The 14,400-nt window shown below is 38.4% G+C and overlaps 1 protein-coding gene across 2 annotated transcripts in view; it reads right to left on the bottom strand.

Moving 5' to 3' along the window:
- PCSK5 (proprotein convertase subtilisin/kexin type 5) overlaps nucleotides 1-14,400 on the bottom strand; it is a 288,359-nt gene that overhangs the window by 187,754 nt on the left and 86,205 nt on the right. For both annotated transcript variants that reach the window (XM_040988776.1, XM_040988775.1), the window contains exon 5: nucleotides 13,036-13,112. In XM_040988776.1, coding sequence (XP_040844710.1) covers nucleotides 13,036-13,112 — 77 coding nt within the window. The remainder of the gene's footprint in view (nucleotides 1-13,035; nucleotides 13,113-14,400) is intronic.

Raw genomic sequence — 14,400 nt, 5'->3', positions numbered from 1 at the left:
CTTTTACTCCTCAAGAGGAGATTTGTGCTCACAGAACCACAGTGGGTGATGTTTAACAAGAGGAGTCACATTTTTCCTAATCTAGTGAATAAACATCATAAAATATAAAACACTGTTGATGCTACAGATGTTTTGTTTTAGAATTCATATTGATTCAACTGTTGAGAGTCACAAAACAGAATTAAAAAAAAAACAACTATACTGATGTTTAACACTTTATGTCGAACCATTTATTCATGAGTAATCTACAGTTTCCTTTCTATGGAATAGTTCCGGAAAATGCAGCATTTATAAAAGACAATCTTAGAAATGGAAAATCCTTATGGCAAATTAGTAACATTTTCTCCAAAGTGAGACTTTTTCCAACTGCTGTCTCCCCTCCACTCCGTTTAATCAGCATTATTGTTTCCTTTATGTCACAATCGTTGAGATCATCAATTTTCCTCCTTCAAAATGTTGGCCACTTTCCTAATCAGTTCCTGTAACAGTGAGAGCAGGTGGAACACCAGGATGACCATTACAGGCCAACTAAGTAACAAAGAGGAAGGGAACTCTGTGAGGGTTGGAAAAGCAATTTAAACAGATGAATCATGAGGGACACCACTGGATTTTCTATGTGTCTGATAATCGTCTGTCAATAGCTCAGACAATCATAAAACAACGTCCTTTGCAAAGGGAGAAGAGTGAAATGACTTGGCAAACATTTTCTTTTCCTTTCCCTTTGCCACTTTAAAGTGGAAGAGTTCTGGATCCTCGCTGTTAACCAAATGGCATTTACAGCTCTCAGTTGGCATGGGGCAGCTGAGAATCTAAAACGAGGAATGCTTATTCCATTTCCATTTCCATGGAAACCAGTAACCAACTGATGAAAACAAGGTAAATTAAATTTTTGAACAAGAATGTGGAAATGATCACTGTTTTAAAATTTCTTTTTATATCACAATGGAGACCATGGTCTGATCACAGCAACATGCAGAGATGTCCCTGTGCATACATGGTTCCCCACTGTCTCATTCTTACCACCCTTCTTAGCAATTTCTGTATCGTCATAACTTTTGACCCTTCTCTGAAGGACAAGTTGCTATAAGGCCCAATACATGGTGAATGTAACGAAAGGTAAAAATTCCGATAACAAAAAGGTCTTCCAAAATGTGTGATCATGTAGTTCTTTCACATCCTCAGAACAAATGTATGAGTAAATAAATAGGGTAATTTTCAGAGAAGGTAGAGACCATCATCAGTTTTGGGGAACAGTTTTGGCAGAAGCATTTGAGTTTCTTAATTTCTACCATGAAAATCAGACTCTGAAATGACCGGTGAATTAGGCAGTTATTGTAAAGTTGTTACAGATGGTTGCCATACTTCCTGTAACTACTCAGCCTTTCCTCCAGAATTCCAAGCTTCATCTTCTCCTCTCCCCGCCAAAAACCAAACAAAAGAAATCCCGAGTATTCTTCCAACTGTTTGAGGATTTAATATATGAATAGTAAACATTGAGTCGAAATAATTTCTCCTGAGTAAATAGCAGGCTTAAAATAATGTCAATGAAGTACTCAACATGGAACTCAACTGTTCTCCTGATGACTAAGTTTCTTGGTTAGCTCTAAATCCATGGGTTATTACACAGGATGGCAGAGCCCATGTTATTCTGAGCATTCAGAACGTATTATCTGTAATTCTTAAAGTAAACTGCTTTTTTTTTTTTTAATACCAGAGATAATGAAATCTCCCATTGGCACCAAGACTTGGACAAAGCATATCTATAACCTTTGAGCCTCTTTCTCTGTATCAGGTTTTCACAATACTCTTGTTTAGATATGCATGCAGTTTGTAGCTTATAAAAATTAGATTACTAAAATTCACAAACATCATCCTATTTCCCATTCTTTAATTCTAATCTTCTTATACTAGTAAAAGATACATACATGCAGAAATGTCAGACCTTAACTACTGTTACGTATTTTTGAGATGCACAATTCATCCATGACTCTTATTTATAAGTTTTACCTTTCTAAATTCTAAATCTGAAGTGACTCCTTGAATCAATCCAGTTATATCTGATATGTTCTCACTTTTCTACTTACTTCAATTAAGAGATTTGAATTTAATTTTAGGATCAACATTTGTCACTAAAACAAGGATATAGTAACAATAAGAAAGTTGAAGAAAACATAAAAATTAAATGTTCCTAATAGTAATGACTGTATGAGAGCGAGCAAGATAGAGAATTCGTGTGTGTGTAAGAGAAAGGGAGACATTGATTTTGGCTGGAATGTAAATCTCAAGGGATTCCTTTAAAAAGCTTCAATTATTAGTAATTGTATATTTATATCCCCTTTCTGTTTTCTATGCTAAAATATCTTAGTGAAAGCATTTTCTTAAAAGCTGTTCCATTGATTTACCACATGATTTCAAGGAAGTCTAGCAAATAGCACCTGAAAGAAGAAAAAAATTTTTCTAAATTAAAGGTTAATTAATTCATAATTTTCTTTCAGATGGCTGAGCATGAGAATCAGTCAGTGCTAATGAATACGGCCCCAGGTAACTTGCAACATTTTCTTTCCATGCAAATTGCAGCCTTTTCTTTTTTTTTTCTAAATCAGAATCTAAATGGAAATTTTTCTTTTAATACCTGGAAATGCCTTGAAAATTAACTAATCTCTTCACTGTCTTTCACTGCTAGCTAGTCCATCAATCCATGTGCCATAGCAAAACTCCAGAGATAAAATCTCTCCCGTGTTGCCTCAGCCCAGTCCACCTGCAGTACTGTCTTCCTGGAACCACACGCATCTGTACAAAAGTTTAAAGATTTGATCACGCTCATTACCAATACATTCATGAGCACCTCTGTCTGACTGCACTAACACTTTCTTCACAAACTCTACACAGATTACATGTTAATTACACTTGCTTAAATAAATTATGTTTATGGAAAAGGAATCTGTATGTAAATTGGCAGACTAGTACCCCCTTTTCTAGCCAGTTATTCACAAGCAGTATGTCATATACTGTTAGCTTTAACTGAAAATTTTAGTATTCCGTCGCCACTTACAACAAACAAAAATAAAAATCCATGAATATCAGCCAGGATATTCTTACAGAAAATTCTGAAATACTAAGACCAAAAGGAAAATCCATTTAAAGATAATTTCTACTACTGCTCTAGATTTTTTCACTTACACACTATATCTATATTTTGTTTTTACGGCCTTTGCTTCTATCCTCAAGAAGTGAGAAGAAAGCAGTGATCCTGCCACAGATCAAGGAAACATTAAACTCAATAACTTTAACGCACATCAGGATCACACCCTAGATGTGAGCATTTGGCTCACTGGTTGGGTGCCCGATAGCACACCTGTTTCACATATTAGAGTTCTTTGGTTGGAGTGCGAGCTCTGCTCAAAATCCCAGCCTCTCACTAATGCATACCTTTGAAGGTGGCAGGTGATTGAGTACTTGACACCCATATGTGAAGACCCAGAAGGAGTTCCTGGCTGCTGGCAATGGCCTGGTCTACACCTGTGTACTGCTGCACGGAGAGACTGAGTCAGCAGATGGAAGATCTCTCTCTCTCTCTCTCTCTCTCTCTCTGCTTCTGCCTTTCATAGAAAATTAATGTAAATAAATAAACATGAGATCCTTCTTAACAAAACTATATCCAGAAAGGAGAGTGCAGTATCCTGCTCCAAATTAATACAGCAATTATCAGTTTGGAAGCCAGGTTCACTTTCATAAACTATGTAAAACTGTCGTCAATTTTACTTTCTTCTTTTGGAGAGAGTGAGCACTGATAATGACATCTAATTTCAAGTTTTTTCCTATAAATGACTGAGTTAAGCAGGAAAGTAGTTCAGGAAAGCAACATTGGGAAGTTCAGAACTGTGGGGAACATTGAGCAACCAGTATGGAGGCGAACGATTATGAAAAACACATTCCTAGTTCATGATCCAAGAGAGAGAGCTGAGACAAAGAGAGAAGAGTGAAAGCTGATATGGCCTCCTATGCTATGCTAAGAGTTTATCATCCACTAGCTGAGTTGCGTGGGACTGGAAGTGTTTCTTATTGCACTTTATTTTCTGGATTGTTTGGATTTGGGAATATTTACACATACATAATGATATATCCTTGGTGCGGGCCCCTACAACTAAACGTGAAATTCATTTACATGACACATACATTTTACATATCAAGTCTTCAGGTAATTTTGAACAACTATTTAAAACAATTTTGTTTTGAAACAAAGTTTCATGGCCTAAGATTTTTCTACTTTTTGGCATGGTGCTTTCACACAGAAATTTTGAGACTTTATATCACAAAGATTTTTAATTTTTCCAATGATTAATGATCTATATTGCATCTTGTGCCCTAAAGTGACACAGGATAGTTTCTGCATGTCCAGCTGCCCTATTCCAGAACTGTCTTTGTTCTTTCCCAAACCTCATAAGACCAAAGCAATAAACTAGCCTTCTTATCTCATAGGAATTTTTGCAAATCACCTGAGAATATACGCAGGAGAACTGGCTAACAGAGTTCTTGACTCATTAATACCGCTGGCAGATAGCTCCTCCACGGGAAAATGAGATCCAAGATGGGCCAAAAGCACAAGAGTCATTTAAAGGATCTGGATTACTGCTCTTTCTTTTTCCACTCTTGTCTGAGAAATGTTTACCAACCCTGCTGAACTCTATTTAGACTTTGCTGCATGCAAAGCCCAAAGAAAAAAACTGCCAAGTTTTCTTTGAGGGACATAGCTATTCTTTATTCCTCCATCCAAATTACATACCAAGGTTCTCAACACTACAATCATCCACATAAAGAGAAGATAACTAGCTTGCATGTATTTAGTTTTGAAAATTATGGGACAGTAACAATAACTTTTCAAGCATGACTATATAACATCTGCCCCTGTATCAGCATTGATATGTTTTCTCTTCATGTATCATTCAATTTTATTAAGCAACATTTCAGGTCTTCCTCCCCGCCCCATATGCATTTTGCTGTTTTATGCCAATAATTTTTTTTGAAGTTTATAAGTACTATTTGTATAGACCTCAAAAACATACAAATATTTTAAGGAAGACATTATCTGACCCTAAGATATGGGTACCATCTTTAGCAATGTACTCTCCTAGTAAACATACCTTAACTAAAGACAAGAAAAATACACATATCACAGATATGAAAAAGTCATGTGCATTTTGTTTTGACCAAGAAGAATGAAACATTTGTTAGTATTCCTCGCAAAGAAGTACATTTTACAATGGAGATTCTAGCAGAAGCCCATGAAAACACAATGAGAAAATTGCACAAACATATATGGAATATATTCAAGAGCCAACATTACTCACAAACATAAAATAGGAAAGAAAGAATATTAAGAATATCAATTTACTTTGCAATGCCTTACCCGGATACCTCCTCATATTTGCTTCTTAGCTATAGAGATTTCAACCAATGAGAATGAATGCCATCTACAAATGTCATGAGTATTGTTCTGGAATGCTTTTCCACCATAACAATGTCATTCGTATGACTCTGCAGAAGGCTGAGCAATCCGAAATAAATCCAGCCTATGAAATAATTCAGCCTCAGTTGCTCTGGCATCTCTGCAGTGGGAAAAACCCGTCATAATGTCAGGGGCCTCTATGGTCCCATGAATAGCACCCTTCATGGTAGTGGAACTGTTTCTGAGACTGCCCTTGCTCTCAGAATTCCACTGCAACAAAGTTAATTCCCTTAATTCTTTGATTGCTTCAATTCAAGCCCTAGTTCCTCTTGGATGTTACCTTGCTGACTCCCTCCACACTACTAATGGGATGAATGAGATCAGCAGACAAGAGAGGGAAAAAGAATTGTCTTTGCTTCAAGTATCAGATCAACTGTTCCCCACTTCTTTGGACTACATTAAAAGACTTCAGCGAAGAAAACAAAACATGTATGTACAAGTCTCACATCCAAACAACAACAACAACAAAATCCCACCGATCACAGCAGAAATTCTGCCTGACAGAAATTCAAATCAGACCACCCTGTAAAGACGATGCAGAACTGGAGCTGAGGCTGGAGCAGCTGCTGGAGAGGAACGTGAGCTGCTGCTCCGCGTGTTGACAATCCAACACCAGAGCCTACGGGAAAGCTAGGGTATCAGGATGATGGAAAAAGAAATGGATACCAGACAACATGATACAAGGAATGTAGGCTATTGCAGAGAAAGCGAGATTTTTAGGTTCCGTATTTGGGACAGGTATGGAAGGAAGAGGGTAAGACGCTATGAACCTATCAAGTTTAGACGGTGAGAATACTAACCAGGTGTGACAAGATCATAGAAAATCTGTAGCAGTCAGCTCATCTTAGTCCAGAATGTCACCACAAGGTACTTTATCTGCGGTCCATGCAAATGCATTCACTAGCATATGTAAATTGTATGCAGATATTTTTGGCATATCTAAAAATAGCAAAACGTAAATTCTTCTAGCAAAGGTCACTTTTCTAAAATTTATGAGAAGGCCTCTTGTGATAAAAGAGAGAAAGAGGGGGTCTAGGAGAACTGTAGGAGAGCCACACTCTATTGCCCTTCCCACTTGCTTGCAACTACTTTCAGAGTTTTACAGGGAAAAGAATTTGCCTTCTCCCAGAAATAAGATACAAGAATAAGATATTCTTTCAGATCCCATCCTCTTCTGATGTAAGTGGTTGCTCATTCCCAAAGGCTTTCCTGAAGTTCACTTTTTTCCCTCCTTCAGAAATCTTTTAGGGTCCACATTTCAGGAGTGCTCGCAAAAGTTGTCTCCGAAGCACAGAACCCTCAGTAAAGTGTCCCAATGTCCAAGAATCCACATCTTCAAAGAAATGTGAAAATGAACCAGCTGCTCTCTCTGAACAGGCTAAAACATCATATTACCTAATTGCCATCACCTGCAATAATAATATCAATAAAACTCCACAGTTGTGGCACTTTTATATAGTTGTCAAGATTCTGTTTATTTTCATTATGGCCAGAGTATATTCATCCAAGTTCAATTTAAAAAACCTGTTACTACAGAGGAGTAACCTGCTTGAAAGAGCCCAGGTGTCAGCTCCCTCGTGATAATCTCTACTCGGCCAAACCTGAAGCCTTTCCTTTTCTTTATTTACACTCTACAGAGCTCCCTGTCAGCTGTATCCCTGTCTTTGAGTTTCCACAAGTGATGCCAGCTGATTCCTTACTATGGCAATCTGTGAATAAGCAATCTTTGTCTTTATCTTAGCATGGTTAATTTATCAACATAGAAAAAAAAAGCTGGGGGAGTCATATTCCTATAGCTTTTTAACTTATCATAATAAACTATCTTTGCTACCTATTCCAAATGACATGCACACAGAATGTTAGCAAGTTTTGCAGACAACTTTCTCCCTCCCCACCTCGGAGAAGCAGAACGCTAATGGACAGCATTTGGCAGGATGAGGTGTTTACTGAATACTGCATTGTAGCACTCTGGTGGTCAACCTACTGAAGCTTACGCTCAGCACAGCAATTAATTCCTCATTTACTTGGCCACAAATTAAATTATCTATGCAGGAAAAGAGATGGTGTAGAAATGAAAGAGCTCAAGGACTAGCTCTGGCACTTGGTGACATTAAACACACTATTTCACTTTTCTAAACTTTCTGAAAGAGGGTTGCTGTGAACAGTAAATGAGATACTATACAGAGGTGCTTTGAACAATAAATGTATTAGCGGTTGGTTACACTGCATTCAAATGGCAATCCTACACCTAGATGTATCTTTATGGTTGTTTAAATTATACAGGAAATCAAAACACTGTAATTGGTGAAAAGGGTTTTATAAGAATGTTTCTCGGGGCATAAAATAGTGACCATGAAGGCTGGAGCCAGAAACCCATGTCGCCCCTAAAAGCAGCACATTAATTTACAACATCGATCTGCCATTTTTGGTGATCAATTTTGTGAGTATTAATCAACTATGTCCTGAAGTAGAGGATATGTACTTTTTTACTCTTTTATCTTACATTAAAGTTCAAAATCTACTGATGTTATACACACACAAATATTTTAGTACACTGGAATATGAAAGTTTCCACCAAGGAATTACAAAAACATAGAAATTATGGCATCTCTGCTAGCTTATAAAGAAAAAATTCAAATCATACTCTATTTTTACTTGGAAGGATCTGATATGAATGGGAGAATAACCAATATCTAAATTATGTATCCACAATATTAAAGCAAATGTTGGGCAAGCTTAAGGTTTTATTACTCTCTCAGCATGTTCTTCTTTGGGAAGCTACATAGGAAGGAACTAAACAAGTTCACTCCAAAATTTACTTTCTTATTCAGCATTGAAGGTGAGTGTCCACCCATTGGTCAGATTTGAAAGTTCTTGAATGTCTTTCCTAATGTTTGGCAATAACATCAACAAAACTCTGCTGTCCTTGACCTCTTAAAGTCCTCATGTTCTCATTGTTATGTATTTGTGGGCAGAAAGAAATAATGGAAAATTTAAGTATTCAAGGGACAGGTGAGAGGGGAAGATTAAAAGGGAAAGATGAATAAACAGACATGTCTGTAAAACCTACTCAAGTGCTTAATCCACTATTTAAAAAGGATACTTCTCTTCTCTTTCCCATACTGCCATTTCCATCTGCTTTGGAGGTCCCAGGAATTGTGAGTTTGTTTTATAAATAAGAAATTTAAATTCAAGCAATTATCAATTATTCATGTCAATAGTGTGCTGGGTTGGCATAAATTATATGCAAACCTCACATTAACCTATAGCATCAATCAGACTCTTTCAAAACTGCTACTGACAGCACCAAGTGTCTTAACGCAGTAAGACTGACAAAGAGAACAACAAAAGGAGCTGAAGGTTGCATTCTCATGAGTATAATTCCTGGAATAATGAAGGCATTGTTTAACCAAGATGAATATTTACCCTTCAAGGTGGCAGGGATACAGGAATTGGACAATACAGAATTCTCTGTACTGATTTAGCCTACACTAAAGCATAAACACTCATCTAAAGAGACTGCATTAATTGGATTTTGTTTTTCTTTCAGAGGTATTTCAATACTTTCCCCTTTATTTGGAATAAAATCAGCCTCTGATAACGAACCTGCTTTTCTTATAGGTTTGTTTATTTAAAGATGTACTTAGTTAATAGAAAAAGCAGAGTTACACAGAGGGAGAGAGAGGGACGGACACACACACACACACACACACACACACACACACAGATTTTCCATCCATAGGTTCATTCCCCAGTAGCTGCAAAGAATGGAGCTTGGCCAATTCAAAGCCAGGAGATTATTCTCCTGCTTGGGTACAGGGTTCCAGGTTTTTGTGCCCTCCTCCACTTTCTCCCCAGGCACATTAGCAAGGATCTCAGTTAGAAGCAGAGCAACCAGGACTCTGTCATTCATTTGGGATGCTGATGCTGCACAAGGCGGCTTGTCCTATCATGCCACAACACTAGTCCCTTATAGATTTTGCCTGACCCTACCACTTGTTATGAAGAAATAATACTTGCACCAGGCAAGGCCATAGATTGATGTAATACTTTTCATCTAATTATTAAGCAAACATATTTCCCTTATAATCAGAAAACATCAATGTGCATTCATTGCCTTTACTTTGAAACTGTAGTTGCTCACTAATCAATGGCAAGAGTGGTTGAAGCAAAAACACACATGTACACTTTGACTTCTGCAACATGGCAGTATTCTTAAACCAGACAGGATGGATCTATTGAAGCTAAAGAAGCAGAAGAAACATGCTTCTATCTACCCTGCTTAATAATTTTCAAAACATAGATAAGAAACCAAAGGAAAGCCCATTTATTTTAGAAAATGAGTCTAGCATTCAGTTATTTGTATACCCAGCCATCAACCCACCTACCCACCAATCTTTCCATACATTAAGCAAGCAAGTAACTGGTTTCTTAGTCTGTGTACTTGACACTCCATATTCATCCCTGATGCTGTCCCTTGTTGGATGACCTTGGGTAAAGGACATAACCTCTTTGAGCCTTAGTTTCCTGATCTGTAAAATGTTAAAACCAGAAGGACTGCTGACTTCCTTAAAACAGAGGTAAGGAGTGCTGGCATTGTAAGGCTAAACATGCCACATGTCATTGTTGAAAAATACAAACCCACATGCACATCTGGAACAATGCCCGTGTCCTCCGACAATCAGATCCTCCCTGCACTCAATGACAGCGCTCAGCAGGGATCAAAACAGAGGCACTCTACCCAGAGTGAGCCTGACAGCAGTGGCTGTTCTTGAACAAAGGTTCTGGGGTGCCAGAATGGGGGATGGGGACTTGTTGAAAGGGAATTCCCCACAAAGAAGACAGCTTGAAAGACTAGTGTGCAACCAGTCATCAAAGCCAATACTCAAAGAACTTTCTTTACAAAGAGACTTTGTGGTTAGCAATGTTACTCACATACCAGGCACACCCTTGCACAAGAGGCCCCAGCAGAGACTCACTGCAAAAAACGACCACTTGCAGATTCTGATGGAAACAGCCAGTTTTCCATTGCCACCTACAGTGCCCCTGACTCCTCAGCATCCCTCAGTCGGATCTTTGTATGATCTCAACTTTCCTGCATTTTCCTTACTTTCTATAATCCCGAGGTGATAAAGCTAGACAATGGATAGAGTACAATCGATTTTGAAAACACAGATTTCTTTCAGTAAGATGGGTTTATCAAGGAATAATTCAAATAACATGTGAAAGTTTGCCTTTGTTTATTCATTCCTCATGATGATGCACATTCTAACTGGAGGGAGAGGACAACACACTCAAGACACTGCGTTTTTGATTTGCCTTACCCTGACAAAAGGACGCATTTTTCTTTTCTTCGTGATTGAGAAAGTAATATCTGTTTATTGTATAAAGCACAGACTAGGGGCAGGCACAACAGCCTAGTGGCTGAAGTCCTTGCCTTGCACTTGCCAGGATCCCTTATGGGAGCCAGTTCATATCCCAGTGGCTCTGCTTCCCATCCAGCTCCCTGCTTGTGGCCAAGGAAAGCAGTGGAGGATAGCCCAAAGCCTTGGGACCCTGCACCTGCATGAGAGAACTGGAGGAGGCTCCTGGCTCCTGATTGGCTCAGCTCCAGCCATTGCGGCTGCTTGGGGAGTGGACCATCAGATGGAAGATCTTCCTCTCTGTCTCTCCTCTTCTCTGTATATCTAACTTTCGAATGAAAATAAAAATAAATCTTAAACAAACATACACAGACTAAATGGTTATCCAAATCAAATCTATGAATAAATTATCAGGGATTTATACAATAGAACACTGTTTTTTGAAAAATAAACTGGACTTTCAAGGATTAAAGCAAAAAAAAATCTAAAAAATTTTTTTTAATTCTACTATTACAGCTATAAAATATTAAAACATGTAAAACAATGCCATCTAGTACTTTTATGAACTAGCCCTTCATGTCCCTCACAGATTCACGTGCTGAAATCTTTGTTTTTAAAAAGCAGGTTCAGTTTCATGGCAAAACAGAGGACGCAGTTGAGGTTCTTTTGGCCCGCTCAGCGCACAATAGCAGCGTGCGTGTTGCAAATCAGAATGCAATACATCTGATCACGTTGCTCAAAACTATAACCGCCTGTGTGAAGTTCATTAAACAATCCAGTGGTTAACAACAAATATCAAATAAAATAATTTAATTCATTCATGACTATTTAGAAAGCTTAGAAAAATCTAGGTCAATTTGCATACTAATTTTTTCACCACCAAATCGGATCTATAATATTTGTATGATTCTCAGTCTTAACAACATCATTCTTTAAAGATGTATTTGTTTGAAAGAGCAGAATGACAGAGAGAGAGAGAGAAAAAAAGCTTTCATCTGCTAGTTCACGCTCCACATAATCACAAGATCCAGGGCTGAGCAAGACTGACACATGTAGCTTTAGTCAGGCATCCCACATAGGAAAGAGGACCCAAGTTCCGGGCCACCTCCCACTGCCTTCAAAGTCATTAGCTGAGAGTTGGATAAGAAGTGGAACAGTTGGGACTTGAACTGAACTCTGGAGGTGCAGGCACTGTTTTAACATGCTGCACAATGTTGGTCCCAATAGTAGTTGATGATTTACAAAAAAATCATTTTGCTAGATTGTATGGCTTTGTCTAACCTTATTGACCAACTTAAATAATATCAGTCAAGAATTTTTTTCCTAAAGGAAAAAAAATCGGAAATAGCATGCAGTACATAGGAAAAATTTTTCTCTTTGTAACTTCGATAATCCCAACCTAAACATGTCAACAAAAACCCAAATTAATGTATCCAAGCATTTTAGAAGGGCTTCATATTTAAAGTAAAAAAAAGTTAACTAACAGGATGGAGAGACTGGAAATATCTGCTAATCTTCTAAAAGATTCGGGTCATTCAAAGCAAAAAAAAAAAAAAAAACAAAACCATTCACCCTCATTAAATGGATGTGCATCTTCATTTGCATTCACAGAAACAAACCATGGTAATTGAACAGTGAAAGTAGGCCTTTTGACTAACAGAGATAACAAAGATAATGTATTCCAAAAATAGCAATAATCCTGCTAGGTGTCTTGGGTGTATTAGTGGGGAGAACCATCACTTACAGAGAGAGAAGAGTGTTAGGGGAAGGGAAAGGCATACAGCCCTCAGCAGGGTTTTCAAATGCAGGATCTCATCAAACGAAACAACACTCTACGAGGGTGATCTGTTTGGCCCTCTCCTAGCATCTCTGCTTCTAACAAATGCGTTACAGGCCAATTGCCACATAAGGGCAAGCACATCTTCTGCTTCCATTCCCATGACTGATAGTGCTGAGCCACCCTCCAGGGCTCTCCCTGTAACTACTGTTACCATGGGGACCACCGCTCTTTCCTATTCAGGTTCTTCAGCAGAAAACACTGGTTTACCTTGGAGCAAATCTGATCTTTTATTACCAGGGAATTCCAAGCAGATACCTCCATCAGCATGGGCAGAACGCAAAGCCCTTTGCCAGACACAGGCCGGCCACCCGTCCCTTGGCCCTTACTTGTTCTCGTTGCTTGCATCGTAGCGAGGCATTGGGTCTAAGTCATTCCCATTCACGTCACAACTCGCCAGAGCATCCTACGGCATGGAGCAGAGCACGAGAGAAAGCAAAGAGGCATTCGTTAATTAGCCATTGACCGCAGGCTCATGCATTCTTAAACACATTTCTGCGAGAGAATAATTAGGTTAACTAATATGTTCATGGTCCAGTGGCATTAGGACGCCTTAGGGAACTGCAGTTCAGGAATAATCAGTGCTGTTTTCCCCCTAAAGATGAAGAAGGGCTATATAGATGAAAGAAGTGCCCAGTCTTTTCCTGCTAGCATTTTTTCTCCTTAGCAATGACTCAGTTCATGAAATGTGTAACTTTCTGAGGTGTCCTCAATTACGATCTTTCCCAGGATGTATCTGAACGTCTAGAAGGAGAGGGATTTATTCTTTGTAGACTGTCTCCATGTTTCTTACTTCACTTTTTGAGCTGGCAACTTCCTTATCAAAATTTCAATATTTTTACAAGACAAAAAGCATTCACAAAGCAGTAGCAAGTCAAATAAAATGCTGTATGATCTATTTTTCATACTGGGTTTCTTGGGATCTGTTTTAGACAGTCCATCTCTGGTCGCAGATGTTGCTTCTACTATAAAAGCATCCACAACACAGCTCTGAGTAATGCCCTGTGGCCCGGTGGGTTTAGTGCCAACCACAGTAATGAAGGAGGTTCATCATGCTAAGGTTTCAAGATGAGAAAACCATATCTCCCAAACAAAAGTTAGATTTGCTCATGTGCTTTCAAATATGATTGTGAAAGGTGTCCAAATGACTAAGAAGAATTTTCTGGCCCATTACCACTGTTAACACTTATATCATTACAGACAGACTAGGTTGTTTTCAATTTTCTTATGCTTTATTGTTATTCCTAATTTCAACACGGGTAAAAACACTATTTTTGTTCTGTGCCTATTTCAAAAGGTGCTGTTTTCAAAAATGATTTTTAGTACATAAAGCCTGGATTTGAGGAGTGGGCAATTAAGCAAAGTGTGTTGAATATTTAGGTGGTGGTAGTGAGTTGCTGTTTCTTGGAAAGAGGAAGGACCACAGCTGTTCAGAGAGGCCAACAGATATGAAGGGTTTTGCAGTATCTCTAATAAGAGAAAACTGTGGGCCCCCTAGTTTATCACCGGCTTGACATGAATTCAAGCAAGCCTGGAACCAAGCCTTACCCACTGTGATATCTCACTCCATCCACAACTTCAGGCTAAAGCAAACCAAGGGGATATGGCGGGCACCAGTACTGACAATTGCACTGGTCATTCTGAAGAATTTTTTTTTTTTTGAAGAGGGGGTAAAAGGAAAACAGTAACGCAGT

This window comes from Ochotona curzoniae, unplaced genomic scaffold (genome assembly GCF_017591425.1).
Source record: "Ochotona curzoniae isolate NIBS_2020 unplaced genomic scaffold, NIBS_Ocur_1.0 contig_50, whole genome shotgun sequence".
Taxonomy (NCBI): domain Eukaryota; kingdom Metazoa; phylum Chordata; class Mammalia; order Lagomorpha; family Ochotonidae; genus Ochotona; species Ochotona curzoniae.
This window is presented reverse-complemented; position numbering and strand designations above follow the sequence as displayed.